This window comes from Clarias gariepinus, chromosome 18 (genome assembly GCF_024256425.1).
Source record: "Clarias gariepinus isolate MV-2021 ecotype Netherlands chromosome 18, CGAR_prim_01v2, whole genome shotgun sequence".
Classification (NCBI taxonomy): domain Eukaryota; kingdom Metazoa; phylum Chordata; class Actinopteri; order Siluriformes; family Clariidae; genus Clarias; species Clarias gariepinus.
In genome coordinates this window covers 15,759,180-15,786,161 of record NC_071117.1, presented here as the reverse complement: position 1 = coordinate 15,786,161, position 26,982 = coordinate 15,759,180, and the positions used below count along the sequence as shown (strand labels likewise).

Sequence of the window (26,982 nt, the reverse complement as noted above, 5' to 3'; positions counted from 1 at the left end):
TACCCTCTAAGAGACTTGCTTTTGCTTTATACGCGTGCACACACGTGTGTTATAATAAACAGTACACGCGTGCTGTACACACATGCTTACAAACACAAAGACGTGATCACAGTGTTATAGTAAACAGTACACGCGTATGTTGATTATACCAGTGAGAGACGAGCACTAAGACCCAGCAGGGGAGATGATTATCCGCAATTCCGCAGTGAAAACAAGAAGCGCATGCGTGATACATGATATCTTGGATACTCGTAAACCAAGACAATGCTCGTATCTCAAGTCAAAATTTATTAAAAATCTTTGCTCGTCTTGCGGAATACTCATAATCCAAGGTTCCACTGTATTTACATATGTATATTATTGTATCATGCTGTTTCTCTTCCTTCATTGCACTCAATCTATCTAAACTTTTCTGTATATAACTTTTTCTGTGTATAGTTTACATAGGCAAATTATGTATCATGGTATACAATATCTTTCTCAAAGCATACATCCAAAATCATTGTACTCGTTGTATATAACTCCTTCTCTGTATACTGTTTATATATACAAATTATAATAATTTAAACATTTTTTTTATAATATAATGCCTTTGAAAATGCACATCTGGTTAGATGGTAACCGTATCTGCTTGTATTTCCCAGCACAGACTAAATCTTCAACCCCATTTGTAGAAATGCAGCCCCAAACATGCAAGGAGCCTCCACTATGCTCCACTGTTGCCTGCAGACATTTATTATAGTACTACTCTTCAGTCCTTGGGCAAACAACCCGCCGCATGCCACACTTACCATCATTTCCATATAGGCGGTATGGCTTTTGGGCTGCAAATATTTCTATAAAGACCACTTCTGGCCAGACTTCTCTAGACAGTAGATGGGTCCCATGGGTTTTTGCCAATTCTTTGCTAATGACATCTTCTAATGTCAAAGGGAAGTAAGCATGATGTATCTTTTATTTTCTGCATTAAGTTTCCTTGGCTGACTACTGTGTCTACGGTCCCCAATATTCCCCGTTTTTCTTCAACAGCACATCTTAAAACACCAGTCTGCTTTGAAATCGTTGCCTGGGAGAGACCTTGCTGATGCAGTATAATTACCTTGTATCTTGTTGCTGTACTCAGTCTTGCCATGGGTCTTCCACAACCTCACCTTAGTAACAGAATTTGTATCTCACCCAGTTTTAAGCCATGTACACGACTGTTTCTATTTCAGGTAATGACTGCGTTTCAACCCACATATGAAATTGAGGATCATTAGCACCTGCTTGGTATAATTTGTTAATCATATACCTGACTCTGTTCCTACAAAATCTCTGTGCAAGTGTAAGAATTAATGCTGGCTTGATGCCAAAGAGTATTCACAGCAAATATTGATTTGATATAGATTTTTCTTCTGTTTACTTACTCTGCATTTTGTAAATTGATTTAAAAAATGTAATATATATGAAAGCGTTCTTAGTTTACAGCATTTCTCCAAACATGCCTAAAACTTTTGCGCAATAGTGTACTGTACAGTATATAATAAAAACAATAACAAAAATTCTTGTTATAACTCACTCATCTTCTTTACACGAGATATAGGACACGAGGCAGGGTACACCCTGGACAGTGTGCCAATCCATCACAGGGCACACACATACACACATTCACACACACACACCCATTCATGTACTACGGGCAATTTGGGAACGCCAATTAGCCTAACCTGCATATCTTTGGACTGTGGGAGGAAACCGGAGTACCCGGAGGAAACCCACCAAGCACGGGGAGAACATGCAAACTCCATGCACACAGAGACGGAAATCGAGCCTGGCTGGGAACCGAACCCGGACCCTGGAGGTGCAAGGCGACAGTGCTAACCACTACACCGCCTTTTGTTATTATTACAATATTATTTATTTCAGTTAACATATTAAAATGACAGTATTTTATAGTAATATTTTGTTACATTATATTATTGTTCCTTGCTAATGATTTACCAAGTGGCTTTGATGCATGTAGCAGCAACAGGCAATAAAAATGGACTTAGAAACCTATCCTGTTACTCTGCTAAGCCTAGGCTGGGCCTCAATCTTTAATAATTTTTATATAGCGATGATGTCACCTTGGCTAAGCCAACAGTGAAACCATACGCCATCATGCATATCAGAGTTAATAGACCATAAAAAATAGCAATCCTGACATCTAACCTAGTCCTGACTTGACCTTAAGTGACTTCCTTTAAGACTTGATCGAGAAGCATGTCAATGTAGTCACTGCTGAGATCCACTTGTTGCAGGTCGAGATCAGGAATGATGGAGACCAGCAAGTGACTCAGGTTTAGACGCAGCTTTCTCAGCTTCTGCCTCTCTCCTGCAACTCGGTCATCTTCTCTTGCTCTTCCTTCCTCCTCTATTTTCAGCCCTTCCACTTTGCACTTGAGCTGGTCACACAGGGAGGACAAGCTGGCTTTCTCTTTCTCCATCGCTTCCAGCTAGTGACAGTAGATTTTATTATGATATACATATTTATACAGAATTATGTATCAATATTTCAGTGGATTTAACAAATTCCTGTGAAAAACATCATACTAGTTTTTTAAACTGTTGGACATTAATTTAATATAGTATGTTGCCAGGCAGCACAATGGCGTAGATCGACAACCTTGAGCTCTTTCTCTAAAGTCCAATATGCAGCAGGTTGTGAAGCACTTGGTATTCTAATATCTTTCTATTCTGACCAGCATCGACTTCTTTCAGCAATTTGTGCTACATTGACTTTTCTGTGGGATCAGACTTTACAAGCTAGCCTTTGGTCTCCAGAGGCACCAAAGAGCCCTGGATGATGATACTGTCACCAGTTCACTGGTCCATATTGATAATCAATGCTATTCACTTCACCAGGCAGTGGTATTAGTGTTATAGCTGATGCTTATTAAACATCCGATTCCAGATTTCTTTGGTCTCTCCTGTTATAATAACCTCCACTCTTCTGTTTTAGCTTCCCACTAGATTTTGGAGTGCGGCTGGGAGGATTTGTGTGTTCAGCTACAAGAGCATTAGTAATTCCAAGCACTTTTGTCAGGTGAGATCTGGCACACAGCTCGTCCCAAAGAGTCAGTGAAGTTGAACGCTCTGTGCAGAATACTTAAGTTCCTCCATTCTAATCTTGAAACACCATTTCTTTTAAAATTTTGAAAAGCCAATGTCATTAATAACTTTCTTCATTTTTCTCCATTAAGCACAGGAATGGGTTGCAGGGGTGCTAGAGCCAACCTATTGTAGCATGCACACACTAACACATTAATGTATACCTAGAGGCAATTTAGAGGAGCCAGTCTAACTACAAGCATATATTTGGTCAGTTGGAGGACACTTGAGGATCTGTTGAAAGTCATGGGGAGGATCTGGAGAAGACATGGGGAGAACATAGTAAACAGCTCATGGGACAGTAACCTCAGCTCAGGTTCAAACCCTGAATTAGAGAGGCAGCAAGGTTACATAATGTGCCCTAAACTAACATGTCAACATCACACATTTAAGCTAATTATTACCTAACCAGCACTTCAATTTGCTCACTAGGTAGGAGGAGTGTTCAGGTCAAACTGGACTTTTGATTGCAAAATAGGCAGATTTACACTTATCCTAATGTTTCACTAGTGCTTGGATTCCATCGGGGTTGAACGTTTTCTCACTTTTCTCGAGGAACTCCTTTAATGTTTGCCCAAACATGTGGAAATAGCTCGGAGAGAGGTCAGGACTGTACAGGGATGTGGGGTACAGTAGCAACCAGGTGCTTTGGATCAACTCACGTGTCAGCCGTCAGACTGTTGTACTCTTTGTGCCATATTGTATAGAAATTAATTGAAAGTGTGACATAATGACTTTTTCACTACCTTGCAGTGGAGCTGACTCCTCTCATCCTCCAGAGCAGCACAGTGATCCCGCAGCAGCTCCAGCTCCTCCCTGCATGCGTCCCTCTCCTCTGCCGTCTGCTTCATCATCTCCAGTAACTCGTCCTGCTGCTGCTGCAGATTCCACACCTCTTCATTATCCTCATGCAGTTCCTCTCCCACTTGCTCTACAGAGTTGGACTCGGCTATAAAGTACTGTTTTTCTGTCGAGGTTGATTCCTCTTCGGTATTAAATTCATCCTTCTCCTGAACAGGTACCTGGTACAACTTGAATATCTCTATCTTACTGTTCTCCTTGTTATGTATTAGTTTGTTTGCATTTACGTTTGTCTCATTTCCCACCCCCTCCAATTTGTCTTCTTTTTTGTTTGGCGCGAGACTGGAATCTGTGTGAATGAATGTGTGACTAATTTCTGGGGAGGCATTAGGAGAAAAAGAGGCATAAGGCATAGGATGCACTGCCGGAGGTGTTTCTTCACCAGTAGAGAGTTGCCTTTTAATCCTTTAACAAGCAGAGAGACCGACGGACTAATGATACACAAAACCTCATTAGGCAAAAGGAAAAGACAATTTCAGAGTTCTAATTCTAACAGGATTACCTTTTCAATGAGTCGGAGACAGCAGTGGGATTAATCAGAGGCAGGAGTGATCTCTGAGCTAGAAACAAGACAATTAATAACAAATAAAGTTAATATCAAACTGACAAATCCTGGTTTTGATAACTTTGTAAAAAAAAAAAAAACTGAATTGTACAGATTTATTGTCATTGTATACCCTTGTGTTGAATTAAACACTATTTTAGTATTTAATTATTTTATTTTAACAGTTAGTGACTTTCATGTAGTATGACATCATCAAATCTTTTAGAGAAATGAGTCGTTCGGCCAGCTGAGACAAACAGAATTTATGTCAAAGCAATTCATTTTTAATTCTTAGTTTCTGGTTTAACAACACAAATAAACCTTTATACATTAGTTCATGTCTGTATTATAGCATTTAACTAGCTAGTTAGTTCACCATATTTTCCTATATTAGGTTAGCTAGGGTACATTTTTTAGCCTAGAGCTCTGGAACTCTGTAAACTGGAGTTTAAGATAGTGTAATATAAGTTCTATCAAGTGTTGTAGCTGCATATTTAATAGACAGTGCTTGTTATAAATCTTCCTTTTAGGGGTATTTGGTATTTAAATTGGCAAGTTGCATTTGAAATTATTTGAGAGTATGTTATCATTACAACTGCAAACGCTTCATGTTATCTCTAAAAAGTTTCTATGGTGCATCACTTGCTTACGGGCCTACACTGCAACAATTGAAATGCATTCCTTCAATTCATTATTGATATCTATACTGGCCACTATGCTTTGCCTAAGGTTTTTTACCCTGCTCGCCACTTTACAATTAGGCAAAGTAGTTTAAAATTCCTACCAGTACTATGTAGCCAAGAGGTGAGGAGGATAAACCATGGAGCAGGGGGCCAGCCTGTAAATCTTGTAAGTTTCTCTTTAGATTTTCACTTACAGTGGAACCTTGGATTGCAAGTAACTTGGTCTGCAAGCTTTTTTCAAGACGAGCTGTTGTATTCCACTTTGGAATATCATCTCTGTTTACTTTGGTTCCAGGGTTGAATCCCAAACAGCATTAAATGGAAAGCTAGTGCACTATAGAGTACAATATTCTGTTCTACTCACCAAGTCGGGCCCTTGATTAAAGCAAACAGAGATATTTAGGATTCAGTCCTGTGTTTGAAGCTAGTTAGATTTTGTAGCTAACCTTAGGCATTAATAAAACAACATGGAGGTAATCCCGAATGATGTAGGAGGAATTATTACGTAGAAAAAGTCTTGTTTAAAATTATATAACGTTATCAGATTTGTTTTTCGTTCAGAAACACCTGGTTAGAGTTAGAACACCTGGGTGCCTTGTATTCTTACCCCTAACTTTTTCACATGTTGTCACGTTATAACCACAAACAGAAATCCATAGACCAACACAACAGATTTCAGATAACACTTTTCAGATCTTTATTTGTAAAGAATTTTGAAAAACATTTATCCTTTTCCTTCCACTGTGCCACTTCGTGTTGGTCTATAACATAAATTCCCCCCAAATTTTCCAGGATTTTTAAGTTAAACCTCCCAGTGCCCAGTTACCGTGTGTTATCACCACTCATGGAATGCCTCTAGTCCAATCAGCTTACTTGGTTGGAACTATCTTTTGGTCTAATGATAATTAAATATGACTTCAGTAGTGGAATGATCAATAAATTACAAACCATTAGAAGTGGATGACAGAGTACTGAGACCTGTTGGACTATGAGTGAACAGGTCAGCACAGGTTGGCTTCCAGGACGCAGACTTCTTCAACTGTCTGGCATTAACAGGAGCTTCCAGGGTTGGACTTTCTAATGCCTATGAAAAAATGTGTTCCAATTACTCTACATACAGACCTGACTTGTATAAGGGTAAAGAAGTGATTTTTTTAAATTAAAGGTTAAACCCAAATGAAAATGACTTACCTCTGGCCTGTGATCTTCCTGAAGACTCCTACTGGTCCTCTTTCTATTAAGACCAACAGCCTGTTGATTAACCATGTCAGATAGCGCAATACATTATAAAATAATACATGTATGCTCAAGATTAGCTTACTGGCGTTTGAAGGGTTTTGAGTATGACTTCGGTTTCTCTTCTTGGTCCTCCAGTTCCTCCTCCACCAGACAGCTCCTGATTGAGATGGATTTAATGTCAGTGAAAAAAAATGGATGCCACTGGAAATAGTGCTGGTGCTGTCTTGATTCATGTCGTGGCAAATTTTATGAACTGCACCAATTTTCTAAACACAAACCCAACAAGTACTTGAGTATTGAAAGAACAAAAAAAGTTTATTGCAACCAAAAGTAAATGGACCGCACTGGACTGGCCAGCCAGAAGACAACAGACACCCCACAAAAAAACAGCAAGCTTTCCTTTACTTTATATACCCTTACATTACACATAATTGTATAACTATGTGATTTTTCCAATGATTTGGACCTCATATATCGACTGGTATCTAATGTGCTTAATTATTGGGTACTAAAATTAGAGATTAATTAAATCATTGCATGATTAAGTTTAAATTTGTATTTATTCGTCATATAACTATTGCTGTTGTTAAAGTAATCGCATGGATTTGATCACTGGCTTGATTATTTATATTATTAGTTTTAAAACCTATACCATTTAGATCAGAATTATTAACAAGATTCTATTTATTTATGCTATATAGTATAATTGTGATTATAATTATTAGATTATAATTGTGTATAGAAGTTATAATAGGTAAAGTAAATGATAATTTCAGTTGTAGTAGGCGTATTATGTTAATTTTTTGGAGTGCAATCTTCAGATTTTTCCTTGGACCTATGTTTATTGAAATTCTCTTTTTGTTCAATTTTAGCTCACAGACAGCACCTTCTTGGTTATCTCGCCTAAGGATCCCTCTGAGAGCAGGTGCTTACACCCTGCCTTATCTATATCGCCACAATCATGGCCTTATCAGAGCACTTATTTCTCTGAGGAGGGCATTGCTGAGGATTAGTGATTAATTAGATTTTTCCTTTCTTTTTTTTAATGATAAATATGATATATGTTGTTTTTGTCCGCTCTTTTTTTTTTATTTATTTTTTTTATAAATTTAGTCCTGTCCAATTCTTTTTTTTCCCCGATTTTTCTCCCCAATCTAGTCGTGGCCAATTTCTCCCCGTCACTAGGAGGCTCCCACGTTAAGGCTACTACCACCCCTCAGTCGGGAGGACGAAAGCTATCCCGTGTTTCCTCCGAACCACGTGACGCGAGCCGACCGCATCTTTTCGAACTGCTCGCTCGCGCACCGTTAGGGGCGGAGTAACACACTCGGAGGAAAGCGCTAGCCGCTCCTTCCGTGTGCGCGAGCTCACAGACGCCCCTGATTGGCTGTAGAGCCGTGGTTAATGTGGGAGCACAAGTACCTCTCATCCCTCCCCCCTGAGAGAGCTCGGCCAATCAGCTCTCTCTGTGCCTCCGGCTGTGAGAGGAAAACAGCATCAACCGGGGTTCGAACCAGCGATCTCCGGATGATAGGGCGAGCGCTTTACCACTGCGCCACTCGGAGGCCTTTGTCCGCTCTTAAAAGAGGAAGTCTACCTCTTTGCACTCTATGTCCCAATCAAAGCAGAACTGAAAAGTTATTTTTATATATATGCATTTTCTGTATTTTGCAAAGTTCCGCAATTTCTTGCACTCTGTGTGTGTGGGTCGTTCTTGGGTCACACTTTGCATACATTTCCTTCTACCTGTATATTTCTCACTTCCCCAATTAGTCGTGCAGGCGCCTCCTCCTTTATTGTAACGAGCGGATCAAGGCCTCTTGAACAGAGGCCTTCTGGGTATTTCATTCCTCACGCTTGACTACAATTGTAGGCCAATAAAAATTTATCACATTCAGGAATAAATTTATGGCACAAATAATCACTTTAGTATCTTTAACATTAGGTAAACTACAGCACTATTCAAAAGGAAGCCATTGGCCTTTTGCTTGCTCTCCAACAATTTTGAAGTTTATATTGGTACTAGATTTAACCCTATTACTGCTTTTACAGTTCACAATCCCCTAGTGGTTTTACATGGCATGATTCATTCCATTCAGCATAAGTGAGGATCTAAAAATGTAATGCGGAATTGTTACCTCTGTGTTGTTCTGGTGAACATTGTGAATGGTGACACTCACTCTTAAGGGAGGGGGTGTTACGTCCTGAAGTGCATTCTGTACATTTTGTCTGTACCGTGTGCCATGTTCGTGCTACTGGGATGTAGCTACTGGCTCCATTGCCAGGTCCAGCCCACTACAGCGTGATCGTCTATTGGATGATCCTTTGCTATCACTCATTGCTCCCGCTTATGACCCTCTGCTTGCTATTACTGACTATGTTCATGGTTTCCTCTTTGATATTGCCCATGCTCGTTAAACATGGTTGGAGATCCTCCTCAAATGTGTTTATTACAGCTCTGTCTGAATTGCAGTGACTTTAATTGCAGACAGTAAGGTTCCTTTTTATATTGTTACTTTTGGCTCAAGTAACATTTTATGGACAATTCCAACTTACTACACTGTATGGCCTCAGGTTCAAAGAAAATCCACCATCACTTCTGTAGGTGAGCTTTTTCTAATCTGTTGCCACAAAGTGTGGAAGCACACAGTCGTATGGAATGCTCTTGTAAGCTGTAGCATTAAATGTGTTTTTTTACTATAACAAAGGGACCAAAGCCTGTTCGAGCATAACAATGCATAAATCGATGACCATGGATACATTTTTTGCCAAGGTTGGTGAGGTGGAACGCAGATGTACTGTGCAGAGCCTTTACTTTAATCCCAATGAATTTTTTTTTATAATAAACTCCAGTACCAACTGCACCACAGGCCTCTTCGCCCAACATCAGTGCCTGATCTTACTAGTGCTGTTGTGGCTGAATGGGCAAATCCCCCAAAATATGCACTGAATAGGCACTGAATATGTGATTGCAAAGTAATTGAATGTAAGACTGCAGTTCTGTAATTCTATTGGATCAGACTACATGGTCCAGCTTCCACACGCGCATCAGTGGGCCTTGGCTGAACATGACCCTACTGCTGGTTCACCTTCCACTTCTGGTAGGTTCTGACTAAATATTCTACAATAGCTGCAATTTTGGAGTTGCTTTGTTCCAGTCATCTACTGTAGCCATCACAATTGTCAAAGTCACTCAAATCCTCAAAGTCACTCAAATCTTTATGCTTGCCCATTTTTCTCTTTGCTTTCAACACAAAATGTTGTCCCTCTGTTGTCCTAATGTTGTCCTACCCAAAATATATCCTACCCACTTTCGCTGAAACAAGATATTGTCAGTGTAGTTAGTGTGACAAAGGGCAAATTGTGATGGGTGATGTGATGGATCTGAGAAACCCGGACTGCAGTGTTCAGGACATACCAAAAATGGGCCAAGGAAAGTAAACCGGTGAACTGGCAACAGGGTCTTAGCCAAAGGTCTCGGCTAAGGCTCACCGATGCACATGGGGAGAAAAGTCTGGCCCCTGGAGTCTGATCCAAGATCTACCGTAGCTCAAATTGCTGAAAAAGTTAATGCTGGTTCTGATTGAAAGGTGTAACTGTTAAAACAGAAAGCTTATTACTATTTCGTTGGGAGAAGACCTACTCAGAAGACATACTCAAAGTTAGGGGAGTGGTTCGATTGATCAGTGTATGAGTACAACATAAGGAGTTCTAATGAAACTCGGAAAAAGGCTGAGAAAAAAGTCTTTGTGATGATCATGGAAAGATGTGTACAGGATACTTACGGGCAAAACGACACCATTCTAAAAGAACTCCCAGCAACATAAGTCATTTCATAAGAGCTTCAACGCAATCCATTACAGAGTTGTCACCATTCACAGTAACTGGTGGTTTCGTTCTTTTATTTATTTAGCTTTTCTTTAGACATACTACCTTAGCTTTTGCCCAGCTTTTTATCAAATCGCATTTGCATGGCTAATTAATCTCCTTCTTACATTCCAAGACAACAACTTTCCATGTCCAGGAATAAAATTGTTTTATGGGTGTCACCTGAATTGTGGGTCATGGTTCAAGTTACAGAACCATTTCTCAGGCAGCTGGCTGCAGTCAAAGCCATCTGGAAGCCTTCTCCACTTGAGACAGCTGTCGCACTGCACCCAGACTTGATCTGGAACTTTCCTATACAAGGAAAGGGAGAAACAGGGAAGACACAAGGGAAGGTCAAACCAACATAAAAAAAGAAGGCTCTCTTGAGACCATTGCACTTCTGGATATTGCAAAGTTTTTCATATATACACTGATGAGCCACAACCCAAACCACCATCACCATTTATACAGCAGCAAATTGACCACCAAGTTGTCCCTGTTGGGCCCTTGAGCAAGGCCCTTAACCCTCAACTGCTCATAATGAGCTAAAAAAAAAAAAAAGGCGCTCTGGACAAGGGTGCCTGCCAAATGCCTAAATGTAAATCCCACAAAAGAAAGAATGCATTTCAAATCACTTTAGAAAAGTCAATGCTGTCCACAATAGAAAGACACCAGAACACCCAGTAAACTACGGCCCACGATGTACAATGGACTTCAAACTGCCCAGACCACAAACAATTGAGCACCGTAGGAGGCGCCAGACAAGGATTCTGATCCATGAAGGCCCCACCCCACTACACCACAGCACAAATCCCAGGTGTTAAAAATGTTAATGGTATGGCTGATCGGTGCATATTGCTCCATATAGCTTGAAATGTGCAAAGTCCCTATTGAAAGTAGAATCATATAAAAAAAATAGACAGTATATGTCTTAGGCAGCATTTGTCAAGAGTTTGTGGCACCTCTGAGATTTAACATTGCCCTATTCAGTATGTAATATGAGGCAAGTGTCGTACAATAAGATTTATCAATCCCAAGTGAGAAATTCCTAAATATGTCTTATTTTTGCCAAATTTAAATGTAGCATTGCATACTGTATGCTCATCATAGCCAAAAACGACTAATTCTGTTCCTTGGCTGAGTTATGCATTATGCACAAAGCTGTTGAGTCATGCTGGAAACTATATATGAAATACTTATTATTATGTTAAAATACATCTACAGAGAAGAATATTAGCTGGATGACAAGCTACAGTAATATTCCAGTAGGTCTCCAATCAGTTATACTGTTAAACAAGATATAACATATACTGATATTGTACAAAAAGCCCCAACAATGACACAAGGGTCACGAAGTATACCTTCATGAGATAGGAAGTTGCCAGTGTCACTGCCCCCAAATGAGACATATTGTAAGTAAATTAAACTTGAAACCTAAACCTCACATTGTATCCTCGATTGGAACTGTGCAATTTGGGTCTTCTTTCTGCTGCTTGTAGTGGATTTCGTTCCAGTACTCTTCCAGCTTGATGCTGAGGTTATGCATGGTTTTCCTGCACACAAAACAAATCTTACAAACCATCTGTTATGTGCATTGTAGACTATCAGGATTGAGCTGTAAAAATCATGCATATGCGGGGGACCAACCTGTATTTATCTGTATCATCAAAGTCCTGTTTGTTGTGAGTCGGCTGAAGGAAATTACATTCAATCACACCGATGACCCCAACACCTGTTCTCTCCACCTGTTCTAGAAGAAACAACATCATATAATGGCACAGCAGCTTAATGGAGAGGTTGATACCCATAAGAAATTGATATACTATGGATAAAATATAAAAATATGTTATACATTATGGTGCTGTGGTATATACTAACATAACTAATATGGTACAGTATTTACAAAAATACCATATTACTGTATATACCTTTCTGAACTTTGGTAGCCAGTATGGTACCTAATAAGAACCATAGTATTCACAAAAGTTACTATACCATTGTACTACCACAGCACACATTGAAGTGCCATAGTGACCACCATAGTATTCGACAGTGGGACATACCGTAGTACTCGCATGCTACTCACTGACCTCATGTGCCTACCATGGTAATGTCGGAAGCACCTTTGTACAACTATGGTATTTTATGGGATAAACTATCATGTATACCATAGTAAGATTTATTATGGGGTGTCATGGTAAATTTCAGGAACTCAAAAAATGTTTAAACAAAAATCACTAAGCACAAACCTACTGGGTTGTCTTCTTGAGCTAGGCCATGTCTTTTGCTAGAGCCTGCTTAATTTCCGTCTTTTTGATGGGTGATTTGGTTTGTTCCTCTTTTTGACCAGATTTTCTGTGACATTCCAACACATCACTTCATGTCGCTCCAAACTGTCTTTTAACCTTCTACCACAACGTATCAGTACTGTAAGCGTCTGATTTCCCTCTTATTGGCCTGTTATGCTAAAATAAGATATTTCTAAAATATGAAATTTTTTTACTCTTAAACTGATTGTGATCACTAGTTTATATTATTATAAACTTTAGATTATTAGATTATATTATGTGTTAATTATGTGTTTACTGCATATTTAACAGTCAAGGTTTAAAGATTAATAGCGTAGACATCATTATATTCTATTATGCCCTTTATCATATCATATGCTTATGCTATTATACCTATTTTTATATCATGTAACTTTTACACACTGTATAGAGGGCAGCTTATCCTATTTTTGGATGTCTGCTCACTCTCTTTTCTCTAAAATGTCTCTTATGGTGCTCAACTGATTCCTGATTAACAGTAACAGGCCTACTTATTTCTACTGATCCTGTTCAGCCTCAATCGCACATCACCTGTGATTATGACAACAATGAGTGGTGAGTGATTGAATAATACATTTTTGCTGTAATTACAACACCATGCACATTCTCTAAAAAGGGGAAGGTAGTCCATCTGTGAACCTTTTTCCTGCTTTGTGCTTACCTCAGCAGTTCTGCGCAGACGTTTTGATCTCAATTTGTACCCTGATCTAAAGGGGGAATTTGCTTTACTTCCTAAAATGGGATCTTTATATAAACTTTTTTCTTTCCTGTTATCTAACTCGTCGTCTGGATTAAATTCCTCTTTCTGTCAGTCTTAAATGTGTGTTAGTTTTTTAAATGGTTTTTAAACATATTAACATAATACTATAATATCCTTATCAGCTAATGCCATCATATAATGTTAATAATTACTTCATTTAAAAATAAATAATTACTACTACTACAGTAGGTTAGTAAGTAAAGTTATTGATATTGTATACTGTATGTGAACATCAGATTAAATCATATTCTTAACTTTTTTATGCATAACCACCTGCGTATTGATTCCATTGAAATACATGCGATATAGGTCTATGATATCATTGGTTTCGTTAATATATAATTGAAGCCCAATACAATTTTTTTTTTTTTTTATTCTCCATGGTGCAAAATACTGAATATTCTTTAATAGCAGCAACTACAAATACATTTTAAGGTGAGTAAGAATCTCTTTACCTTGCGTTGACAGGTCACTTTCTCATAAGCCTTGATGAGTCTGTTTTTGTGGTACATCATGACGCCGTAATGCTCCTTGCTTTTGGTGTTGAACCCAAATGTGATCCGAATACGTCTGGTCTGTGAGATGTGTTAAGAACCTCCTCGGACACAGCGAGCTACACAGCATTAGCATCAAAGTAGTTCTCAACATGGTTAACATCAAACAGGCAAAGATCAAGCCATGAACAAACCACATGTAAACTCTGAGATAAACTCAAGATCCCGCGGAGACTATAGACTTAATAGAACAAAGGCACATATACAACTGGTAACAATAACATGAAGTACTGGGTGAATAAACAGAGAGCCCTTATACTGTATACTGTGTCTGTGATTGAGTCCAAATGCTGTAGAACGCATGTATGTATTGGGAGTTGTAGTTCTTGTTGTCCATGTTTGTGTGTTACTGTAATTACATTAACCCTGCACTCTAGGTAGTTTAAAAGCTTTTTTTCCCAAGCTATTACATCCGAAAGACTTGTAAAGGACAGGGCGATTGATTTTCTAACAGACACGGATTAGCAGGACCCCTTAGGCTATGAATGACTTTGGCTGTGCTAGAATTGACTTGGGATAAACTTGGGAACTCCTAACCATAAGGCTAGCTCTTAGTTGTGCTACCAGGGTCCATGTGTTAAAACACATTGGTTGTGGTTTAATGTCAGGTGATCATATCAAATAGGTAGAATCGAAGACTGTGATTATGTTCTAAAGGATACCAGGAATGAAGGTCTGTAGTTGTCATTGGCAATGTAAGCAAGACTCTTGGAGATGAGCTGGGTTCTCACTCTTTGTCCTCGAATGTTGATTTGCATACGTGGCTTCAGATACAAAATGCTACAGTACGCCTGCAAATTGAAATGCAAGAAGACAAATCTCGAGTTTTAGACTTATTTTTATTGTCACAGGACAGTGATAGCGTGTGCACTTACTCTTAGTGAATAGTTGCTCTCAGGTGTCATGGCTCGACATTCACGTGTTTTCTCACTGGCATTTGCTCGAATCTGAATATCATACTTATCTGCATGGAAGTTGAATTCTGTCTCCCCATTTGTAGTCCTGAAAAATAATGAATACTGTATAAGGAGCTCAAGTGTAAATCTCAATATCATCATTTTGAGTAGACAGTGTTTACTTTCTCCAAGACCTAAAATAAACTTGACCACATACAAGTACTTTGGTCCTAAATCACCTCCTTTTCTTTCAATATTTTGTTGAACAAACATTAACTTTTTTTCAGCATTATCTAGCTAGTTTTTGTCACTGTCACGTTTTAGCTACATCTGCATGGGGGTTCACGACACAAGCTACCTACTGTACCTACTGCTTCACTGATCTTCTAATAACCACTCCCTTTATTACCCAGACTGCACCATCAACACCCCCACCATACCTGGAACCCCCAGGCTTAATTTCAAATTAGTGGGAAACACTTAATTTGGACAACTCTGGTATATAGACGTATAGCTCACGTGCGCAGATTCCAGATAATGACGCGTGTGCCGCTGGTTCCTGCAGTGCTAATGGCACGCAGCTCATTGAACAGCTCCTTCTCTGTATTGAACAGTGAGTGCCTCAGGATCGCATCTAGACTGGCTGCGTCCTCTGGTCTGTGGACATTAACTGTCAAGGGTGAAATCAATTTAAATATGGTTGCCAAGTATGGTTTGTTCCCGTTATTCTAGTCTTTCCAAACTAGAGAGAGCAAGCATCCCTAGCCAACCATGGCATTTTCAGACATGTTAAGACATTAAATAGAGATCACTAAATAGCCAATTCTGTATACATGACTTGTACTTGACTTGGGATTTGACTTGCACCACTTGAGGAGAATCAAGTCCTCCATCTTAATCATTTGAACTGCAAAATTGTAAATAAACCAGATGTCCTGGTTAGTATCCATTCATGTAATCTGACAAGTAGAGAAGATACAAGATACATTATACGTAGGACAATGATGCCTCAGTCCCCTTTAAAGTAGCCACCTTGGGACCTCACACATGCTTCCGAACACACTCTTTCACTGTTCAAAACCCTTTGTTGGAATCGCCATCAGCTGCTTTGTCATATTTTCCTAAATTTCCTCAACAGTCTGAAATCTCTTCCCTTTTAAAGTTGATTGAAGTTTTGGGCAAAGCCAGACGTCACATGGCACCAAATCGGGACTATAGGGTGGATGAGCCACCTGGGTGATTGAATGCACTAATTGCATCGTCCGCAAAAGCCTTCTTATCCGAAATAGTTTCCATGGAAAAATGATAAAACTTAAGGCAAAAAAAACGGATTCTTTGCTCTACTCGTACTCGCACTGTCAATTTAAATGCGACGATCACACAGTACACATGCTTACTCAACAGCGTCTAGCGCCTCAATGACTAAAACAGTGTAGTCGTCATTGTTCATGCATGCACATTCCAGTCCACAACTCTTGGCTGCCATGTTATTTCAATGTTGCGCAAACAAGCAGTAAATGGCTCTAAAATCTCCTTCCTTAATCTTAGTGCTATAATTAAATCGCTTCTGCTGTTTATGTATCAACACTGAGGTTTTGTAAAGGATACAGGTTTTGTTCATCTCGCCTGAATGTCAGAATGGGCACCATGATCTGTTGAGCTTTTATGGCCTGCAGGTAAGACTGTGACAGCAGCCCTACACTCATTGAGTCTCTGGTCTTAGTGAAGACGATTGCATCTTTCCCCAGGCGCATGGAACCCGATTTAAAGCCATTGCCGTAGACGCCGACTGGAACATGGTCTTTCACGGCCTTCTTGTCACTGTAACCAAAGCTGAAAGAATATTGCATAAATGTAAAAACTTCTTGCGTTAGCTTTTAAATGCAGTTTAATGGTGGTCTTTTCCTTACTCATTTACTCACTCACTCACTCATTATATGTACCATTTTATCCTATATACAGGGTCACAGGGAGCCTGGAGCCTATCCCAAGATACTTAGGGTACATGGTATACCCTGGAAGGAGGTATTTATAATAAAAATTCAGCATGGTACAGACATGGAACCATAGAACCAAGACATTTTAGTCTTTTATCAGCTATGCAAGCTATTCCTTGCTATACAGTATAATGCTATAATGCTATGGGCAATAATACTATACAGTACATATACATCCTACTATTCACTTTATAACACATTTACACTTGCATTTTTTCAATAATTAACTAAGCGGTTAATATAAAAACATCAAAGGTCCTTTTTTTTTTTTTTTTTTTCACAATTTTCTCTTGTAGCCCATTAAGCTCAAGGTTCGATGTGTGTGAATTCTGAGATGCTTTTCTGATTTTTGGCCACAAGACTCCGAAGACACGGATGTGAAAATTAACCAGCCCATTGTCCTGTATCTGTATGTACAGTATTTACTGGCTGACTAGACATTTGCATGAAAGTGTCGACACATAAACTGTAAATTAATAGGGGAGTGTATATTGGATGCAATAGTTGGGCGTTCTTTACATGGCACTTTCCATGGCACATAATTGTCCTACTATGACTGCTGTGTTGTCAAAAATGGCATAGGGCACTCACTGTTACCTGAGCATCTTATGGAGTTTGGCTCTTGTCATTCCTGCTCCATTATCCATAAATGACAGACAGTCCTGGTTTTTGATGCGTGTCCAATCTATCCAGAACTGCTTGGCACGAACATCTGGGTCATAAGCATTATCTGTAACATAATTGTCATCAAATCATAGAGATTAAGGAAGGCTATGAAGATAATAGGAAATTTATGTTTGTTTAGAGCACAACTGTATAATTTTTAAGGTACATGTTTCAAACTTTCACAGGGTTAATTAGCTGATCAAAGATCTGTGTAAAGAGGGATTACCAACTCACCAATCAGCTCAGCAATAGCACTAAAGGGCCAGGTATGGCTGGTTGAGTTTGTATGAAGAAATTTAGGATTGAGCTGTAGGAGGTAAAAACATGGATATTTAATCATGTTATAGATAGCTTTTATTGATAGCTAAATATACAGTGCCAGTCAAAAGCTTGGACAGAAGTACAGTACTGTATGTTCTGCGTTTTGGATCAGTACTGGATTTTACTCTTTTTTTTAAGTAACAACAGCAACAACAGGCAGTTTTTGCAACAGTATTGTTCTTGCAAGGAAAATGTATTCGCAAAACCCATCAAGCACCATGATAGAACTGGCTCTCCTGAAAACCATCCCAGGATAGCAAGGCCGAAACTTACCTCTGCTGTAGTGGAGGAATTCGTTTAGCCTCAAAAATAACCACTTAACAAACAGCACCTCAGATTAGAGCCGTTATAAAGGCTTTACTGAGCATAAGTAGAAGAATGTGAAAATTTTCATTAGACTTCAGTTATATAGAAGTCAGGAAACTCTGAGCAAACCTAGATCTTAGGAATGATTAGAAAGATATAAAAATACTGAACTATTATACTAACTCTACTAACTTACCTCCCTTATGTCTTTATTTTATTTGATAACTATATAATATGTGGATATGAATATATACAATATAATATAAATATATATCCTAGAATGACCCAGGCACACCAATGTGAGAAATAAGAAAAGTATTTAAAAAATAGACCCATAACTAACATAGACTTATAAAAAGTACAATATGAGTACAGATGGCCAGACTTCCCCTTTAGCAAAGATACTTAAAATTCTGATCAATAACGGATTAGGGTCAAAGAATCAATAGGAAGAAATATCATAGTCTTTAAAATCACCAGGGGGTCTCCATACGAACTGGGGAAGCAAGATTGAGACTAATAAGGCTGATGAAGGCCTCAGATTCAGTAGAGCAGGGCAATGAGGTCTGTTTGGGTGCCCACAGACAGGGAGAGCCAGGACCTCATCCACCACCACCTCTAGTTATCAAATACGAGCTGCCAGTTCTCCAATCAAACGATAATTGTATCTATTAAGATGGCAAGGTGTATACACCAGCCCAGCTCTCAGAAAAATCCTCAGACGAGGAAACCACACATGAATAATTCAGGAACAAGGATAAGACAATGGGGGGAAAATGAAATTGGGAGCTGTCACTCATCTAAGCCAAACCAACCATAAAACATCTAATGAACATCTAATGAATAAAGAAGCAACAAGGTAAATGTCAGGTATATAAACCCATGATGAATTAGAGAATGGGACTTCGTGGGGCATCTGTCTATCTGTCTCCTGTCTGCCAGACTGGCCAGTTCAGATTTGTCCAAGTCTGTCATCAATTAACTTGATTTGCTTGTTCTCTTCTCAAAGTTTACTGCCTGAGAATTGTTGGAAAGTCCTCGAAGAGGGCGGTTTTGCGACAACAAAACACAACTCAATATCAACTGTTTAGAGGATTTAAATTATTGCATATTTTGGACATCTTAGGCATAGTTTTATAGTGTAGAAAGAAATAAAAAATAATGACAGACCATGAAATTGGAATGTGTGTCCAAACTTTTGACTGGAAAGTAGCTGAAGCAAACAGGATTCCATCAAATATTTAAATCAAATACAATCTCTCTTTTAAGCTCTGGTCTCTTAAAATGCCAAAAAAAAAAAAAAAAAAAAAACTCAATGCAATGTACTTACATGTGAAAAGAGTCATCTTCTGGTGCATTTTGGTGCATGGGTATAATCAAGGTTTTGTCTGAGGGGTTTGAATTATCGGCATGTTTGCATGTATATCAGATTATATTCATTGGTGTTGGCAAGCCAAATAAGTACTCAAGGGTTGCTATGGTAAGCCGGAAATACATAACCTTGCACTTGTATTTTGATTGCAAGTAACTGGAACCCTATTAAGGATTTACACCTGCCTCCCATTCAGCACTCCTGGCTTAGACTCGGGATCCATTGTGACCCTGACCAGGATAAGGCAGTTACTGCTTTTGATTTAATGAATGAATGAAGAATGTAATAATGTAGACCTGATTAAGACTATGCCAAAATATATGGACAAAATTCAAGCTAGACTTGGAACCCTACTCACTCATACAGACACTTACTGTTTTCACAATGCACTACAGGTAGCACAGACAATTCCTTTCATGCCAGTTGGGTTTGCCAAATGATAATTTTGGATCATGGTGACAGAGAAAGCTCTCCACTATTTTGAGCTATAGAATTCCCAATCTCCATCCCTGTGTTTACTCGGTAACATTACAGAAATTGACCCTCTCCCATTTAAATATGGAAAACCACTCCTTACTTCCCAAGCTATCGCCAAGAAAACAAAACTTCTAAACTGGAAATTAAAATTTTCTTCCTAAGCAAGATTCCCCTGAGCAGTTGCATGGTGGTCTGGTGGGTTGGTTAAACGGTGGTGGCGGCACAGTGATGCGGGTCCGTGGTTTTGGTGGGTGCTCACCCAGGATTGTGATGGTGGTGGGGTCTCTATGGCCTAGGTCGCAGCAAGGAGCTGGTCCCGCATCAGCACCACATTCTTAGAAATTTAAATCTTTCTAAGAGTGACACGTCATACTTTAGCTTCCTATACTTATGTCTAATGTTACGTTAGGTCCTGTTCACTTACATTATACATTAGCAACTATAAACAAGTGTTCCATCACCACCGTCTCTTGTTTTTTTTCTCGAAGTCAACAGGACAAAAAAATTTAACAGCATCAGAAATCTCTGATTGTTAAAAAGCACAAAGATGAAAAGTCAATTCAATGAATTAATTCATCTTCTATACTGCTTATCCTGTACAGGGTTGCAGGAAGCCTGGAGCCTTTCCCAGGAAACTTCAGGAACACAAGGCGAGGTACATTCTGGATGGGGTGTTGATCCATCACAGGGCACAAATGCACACACAAGACACACTCATTCACACACTACGGGAGCACCAATTAGCCTACTCTGCATGTCTTTGGATTTTGGAAGGAAACTCAGTGCAGAACCCAGAGGAAACCCACCAAGCACAGGGGGAACACAGGAACTCCATGCACACAGAACCGAGGCGCGAATTGAACCCTCGACCCTGGAGGCATGGGGCCACAGTGTTAACCATCACACATACACTGAGCCACCCCAATTCAATTCTATTCGGTCTTCTTTATAAGAACAATGGTCATTATGGCAAAGCTGTTTTATAAGATAAAAGAATTATAAAAATGGGGTTGAAAAGTGTGAATACAAATTATAATTAGTAGATTGTCCCGGTCCCTGTAAGCAATCTTTTTGGAACATCTGCTGTATAAGTAGTTACTCTATTAGAATGAGCTTATTAGGCTTAAAGCTAGGACTATTGTCAGGGACGCTGTTATAGGAAATTAATCAACAATCAAACATCAAAATACAAAATCAGGAAATAATCAGTGCTGTGGTACATTGTTAATATAAACTGGTTAGTGATTCTACTCTATCTATCTATCTATCTATCTATCTAAATCTCGAAACAATTGAGAGAATGGCTGCAAATCATACACAATTACATATTAGTGCTATGTTCGTTATCTAATATTTCAAGCCAGTGTACTTAATGTAAAAGTTCGACGTGTGTTTGCAGTGTGGAGAAAAGCACTAACAGGGTACTTACCGTGCTCAGAGGTACCCCTCCGTGTTTACGAGTTGCCATCTTCTCCAATATCAAACTAACACTAGATGTTTGCTCTAAAGACTATAGACATCCTTCTGCATTTAGAGCACAATCACATCAGTAACGCGAGGACATGCCAGGTCAAAAAAGAGGCAGCTTGCAATTGCAGAACATCTTGTTCCTTCTGCAAAATTTTTTCGACTGCATGATTTCGAAGCTGCCGTTTCCACAAATAGTGACCACCAGAAGTGTTGTCTGGCCCTCAGTAATACGAGCTCAGAGGGAGCAATGAAACATCGCAAACGCTGTTTAAAATCTCTCTAAGATTATTTTAGATGCTGGAGATGTTTATAGTCCCGTCTCCTCAAGCAGAGCTTTTACAAAGGACAAAGTATCGAAAGGTGCTGAAAACTGGAAAAATATGGAAACTTTGACTCATATATAGTGATAAAACCCTGAGAACCTAGCAGGCCTACATCAAGCATTCAGGATTCATCACTTACATAAGAAAACATTTCAAGAACCTGCTATTAAGAATATCATGTCCAGCACTTCAACATATCATTCTCTGAATCCCCTAGATTTTGTCCATGTTTTTAAATGAAGAGTGTATATTTGCATTATAATGCAATACAAAGTAAAATATATGTAAATTAATATGTTTGCATTGAACATCAAACTACAAAAAAATGCTGTTAAAAGCTAAATATTGCTGCTTACCTTTTTAGAAAAAAAAAAAACATGAATTTTCTACCAAATTACAATCATTACACCCACCCCCCTAACTTTTTATCCCAATCATGGTATTGACCAAAACATACTACTGTATCAGCCAAAATAACTTAATAATTAATGCTTTTTATTTCCAACGTAACTTAATATTTAATGCTTTTTATTTCCTGAATGTTTCGTCTTTTTGTAAATATGCATACACATTTATATTTTTATCAGATCAAAAGAAGCACATTTGCTAAATACAGTTTCATGCTCTTTATGTAGTGTCCGTAACCCTTTTCAAATTAAAATCTTCCATAGATCTTAATTGTCACTCAGATGAAACTTGGGCTGGCGAGCTCAGCACTGAAGAAGTGACATCACACAAGTCTTTTAAAAAACTTGCCGCAAAAAAAAAAGCGAGTATCTTTTCTTACCAATATTTTAGTTTTCATTGCTGGATTGAGATTACTGGTCAGATTTAATATTTCAACACAGTTCTATGGATCAATTGTGGTAAACTGTTGTTTAGTAAAAAATTTAAGAATAGTGTTGCACTTCTTTACTATTGGACAAAAATGACCTATTCTGTATTCAGGGTTGCGGGGGACTGGAGCCTATCCCAGGAGGGCACAAGGTAGGGTACACCCTGGACAGGGTGACAATCCATTGCAGGGCACACATTTACACACTACGGAGAACACCAGTTAGCCTAATCTGCATGTCTTTCGACTGTGGGAGGAAAGCCACCAAGCACCGGGAGAACATGCAAAAAAATTTATACTGGAGTTGGTGTGAAACATTTCTCATAAAATACTAGGGGTGCTAATCATTTTGCAACCATACCTTTCCTTTTTCTTATATTGTATTTATAAATTATATTGTATTTGAAAACAAAAATCCTAGATTGCATCACTCCTTGAATATAATAATTAGATTTCTTGTTTTCATAATGGCTGTCAATAATTCTCAAGTCCATTGTACAGAAAATTCTTTTATTTAGTGTATGATCAGCAGCCAGGGGCAAAAGTGTTTTCAAATATGAAATACATGTTTATATAACATAGCCTATATATGATGATAACATTTGTACAGTGACAGAAACATCAATGTGTAAAAAACTTTATTTTTGGTTTATAGTTCACAAGCCATAAATATAAATGCTTAAAATTGATGCGATGATAAAAATGATTCAATTCTTAACATATTAATATAATAAGCGGAATAAGGCACAAGTGCAAGGATCGTGAAAGTGCGTAACATTGTAGTATGTCAGTTTGTTTCAAATAAATCCTCTTATCTGGTTGGCCTAGTTAAGTGAACTATGCAGAATAACTGTTTTTTAAATAACAAATTTTATTTGTTTGGTTTATTCAGCATGGAGTGTTTTAATGATAAAGTCTAATTAAATCACAGAAAAACAAGAAACTACCCCCGACATGTAACATGCGGTACCATGAAGCTGCAACATACATTAGATATTATAATAGCTTATTATATGGTCGAGCAGGAGAATCGAACCTGATCACCATGGCTGCACCTTCTTTTCTGACACAAACTGCCCATGAGGTTCCTTAGACCCTGGTGGCAGCAGTGCCAGATAGACTAGAGTGATGGCGCCCTCGTCTGGTGACTTTGTAGCATTTGGCCCTGCCATGTCGGTCCTCACCCATCCTGGACAGCAGGCATTGCACAGGATTTCATCGCCAGGTCTCTCCTGCGTCAGTTTCCGGGCATGGATCCTGGTCAGGGTGGTCAAGCCAGTCTTGGAGATGCCATATGCGGTTTCGGGCCAGCCCCTTTGAGTGTGAGCTTCCTCTTTAGCATCCGCCACGAAGCGCTCCATTAGCCCCACCAGTTCATCCTCGGTGATATCATCACTCCGGAAGCGAGCCTGGAGGTCCGGGCTGCAGCGGCTCAGGGCGATGGAACCCATGACGCTGGAAACATTCACCACCCTTCCTACGAGGAGAAAGAAACTTCGATTTCAGTTTTGTACAATAAGATATCAGATTTGCATTCGTTTAATTTCATATTCATACGCATTTATATTCGTGTTAAAACAAAGAAGATTATCTAACTCACCTCCTGTCTTGATAATGGGGAGGAACTCATTGCACAAGTCTCTGGTGGCAAAGAAATTTGTCTTGAGCGTCACATCAGCCTGGATCCCGAAAGGTGTTTTATCAGCCACTGGCACATGCAAGAGAAGAAAAGGAGGCTCAGAAACGCCAGATAGAGAAGCAAAGACATTTCAGCAATTGTGTAAATCCATACAACACTGATTATTTAGTGGGACACTGATGAATGTGTAACTCAAGTTTTTGGCCAAACAGCTACTGTACTAACAGATGAACATTATTTATTTTCTTCAACCTCACATTTGACTACACTTCATTTTTTATTCCAAAATCAAATTCCTTTTTTTTTTTTCATATTCACAACCATAAACAGTATAATATGCAGTACAATGCGTATATAACTGTCTGTGACCTAAAAAAAAAAAAATTCCACTATTAATGAAAATATTGCACTAGAAAAAATACAGTTAAACTACGGATGGGATTTGCAATTAAATGAATAAAAAAATAAATAAACTGTAAGCTGGAAATAAAGTAGTTCCCAATGGCTTCCAATGACAAACAAAGCTCCGCATTTGCTGGAATTACGTGACTGACTCGATCGGCGGTTAAGTAAAAGCTCTTCTGTTAATTTTTAAATTCAGAGATGTTGATTATTATCTCCTTGAACAGTGCAGCTGCATTAATTGTGATGCTTGTGGTTATGATCTAGCTGCTACACAACATTTGTCCACCAGATGGCTGTACAATGACCCCTTGAATGAAGCTTCATGACATGAACCACTTGGTGAAACTACTGGCTGAGAAGCCTCGGCGCCTAAACGAGGGTTCATTTGGCCATACCTGCCATAAACCGTGAAGTATAAAAATATACGAGTTCAGAAATGTAAAAATATAGTGCGGGTATGACAGCAGCAGTATAATTTGAAACAGTGAGGATGGAATGATATCTGGTGTGTGTCAGCAGCAGTGTAATTCTCAATGTAATTTAGGACTATTGCAACATTTGAACAATATATGACGTCAGTAATATCTGTGTAACATAACTGACTTAAAACCACTGACTTACCAGTCTAGTGTAAACCAGTGGAAAACTCAGATTTACTGAGATGCTTTTTCAGTGAGTCACAAGGGGTGTGTGGATCTGTCCCAACACATCCATCTTTAAATAAACAAACAAAAAACAACATGATGGGACTTGCTATAACTAAAACTAAAACTAATCCACAACAGGGTGGAGCGATACAGATTAAGTGTTAACATTGCAAATTTGGTTATTTTCCCATAACAGGGTGGCTTAAAGTGTGTCGTTTCTTTTTTAGATATCATTCCTTATCAAATGCAGGATGTGAAAAGAATTTGGAATTCGGTTTTATGCAATAACGGCAACACACAAAAAAATATTTTATCATTTGTGAGTGCTTTGTTTTTTCTGATATACCAAGCTTATCATGGGTTACACCATCCTTCTTGTAACTCCATAATGTTTAAATAAATGTTTCAGCACGTTTTTGTGTTAATTTTCTTTACTCTTATTGTTGCACAAAGTCGCTCAATGTTGTTAAGAACTAAAGAAGCTAGAACGGTAAAAGATTAATCTACGTGCCAACTGGGACATCAGGTGATAGATACTTCACACCCTGGAGATAAAGCTGTAGTTTCTGTAAAAGTTGCCAGTTCGACACCCAATTGTATCTGAGCACCTGTGGGTGAAGGACTTTGCTTAGGGTTCCGACAGTAGCAGCCCTATCTATCGTGGCTTGATTTTGTGCACCTCACAAGAGAGTTTCAGGTTTCATAGTTTGTCATTTTAAATTAATGAATAAACGAGCAAGGGCACAGTGGTTTAGTGTTTGCACTGTCGCCCTGCACCTCAAGGGTCTGGGTTCGATTTCCACCTCGGATCTGTGCGTGTGCGGATTTGCATGTTTTCCCCGTGCTTGGTGGGTTTCCTCTGGGTACTCCGGTTTCCTCCCACAGTCCAAAGACATACAGATTAGGCTAACTGGTGCTCCCAAATTGCACATACTGTGTGAATGAGTGTGTGTACATGTGATGTATTGGCACCCCTTCCAGGATGTACCCTTCCTCATACACCAAGTCTCCTGGGAGAGGCTCCAGGTATACAGGATAAAACTGTATAGACAATGAATGAATGAGTGAGAGAGTAAACGAGCCCTACTCCACTGGGATCGCTGTAATTACTTTTGAAGGCGATTCCCGCGTTGTTCACGAGCACGTCCACGCCGCCGTACTCCGCCTTGAAGAAGTCGCGCGCCGCGCGCACGCTGCCCGCGTCCGTGATGTCCAGCTGGTGGAAACGCGGCGCGAGCCCTTCCGCCCTCAGACCCTCCACGGCGGCCGTCCCGCGCGCCACGTCGCGCGCCGTCAGGTACACGTCCCCGTCGTACTGCTTGCACAGCGCGCGCACCGTCGCGAGCCCGATGCCCTTGTTCGAGCCCGTCACGAGCGCAACTCTCCGCGCCGACATCGTGACCTGCGAGCACAAGACACGCCCCAACAGGACGTCATTATTAAATCATTATGTAACTACATCTAACCGTTTAATGCATGGACAGTAGTAATAAATCCCGCGTGCGTGTGAATGAATTCGAGTCAGAAACGTACCTTTATTAGATGAGCGAAGCTGGCGTACACTTGCAACCGCACGAGCTCACAGCACAGAACTGGAAAAACAAGTTTTCCCCCAGAGCCTGTGAGGAGTACCTACCCGGAAGTTTGCGTTCACGTGATCACGC

General features: G+C 39.3%; 2 protein-coding genes across 2 annotated transcripts; both read right to left on the bottom strand.

The window, feature by feature from the left end:
- Positions 1–1,958: 1,958 nt before the first annotated feature.
- On the bottom strand, positions 1,959–21,557 carry morc3b (MORC family CW-type zinc finger 3b). Its single transcript, XM_053477148.1, has 17 exons — positions 21,429–21,557; positions 17,758–17,830; positions 17,455–17,587; positions 16,469–16,693; positions 15,380–15,517; positions 14,840–14,966; positions 14,627–14,755; positions 13,866–13,985; positions 11,971–12,068; positions 11,769–11,876; positions 10,507–10,635; positions 6,539–6,613; positions 6,409–6,451; positions 6,166–6,301; positions 4,493–4,550; positions 3,876–4,395; positions 1,959–2,474 (listed from the first exon to the last, which is right to left on the bottom strand). The coding sequence occupies exons 1-17, from the start codon at positions 21,465–21,467 to the stop codon at positions 2,208–2,210; spliced, it is 2,418 nt and encodes an 805-aa protein (XP_053333123.1). The 5' UTR covers positions 21,468–21,557; the 3' UTR covers positions 1,959–2,207.
- A 1,563-nt stretch (positions 21,558–23,120) lies between these two features.
- On the bottom strand, positions 23,121–26,978 carry cbr1 (carbonyl reductase 1). The gene is made up of 4 exons (XM_053477088.1): positions 26,852–26,978; positions 26,429–26,720; positions 24,228–24,335; positions 23,121–24,104 (listed from the first exon to the last, which is right to left on the bottom strand). The coding sequence occupies exons 2-4, from the start codon at positions 26,712–26,714 to the stop codon at positions 23,668–23,670; spliced, it is 831 nt and encodes a 276-aa protein (XP_053333063.1). The 5' UTR covers positions 26,715–26,720; positions 26,852–26,978; the 3' UTR covers positions 23,121–23,667.
- Between the last annotated feature and the right edge of the window lie 4 nt (positions 26,979–26,982).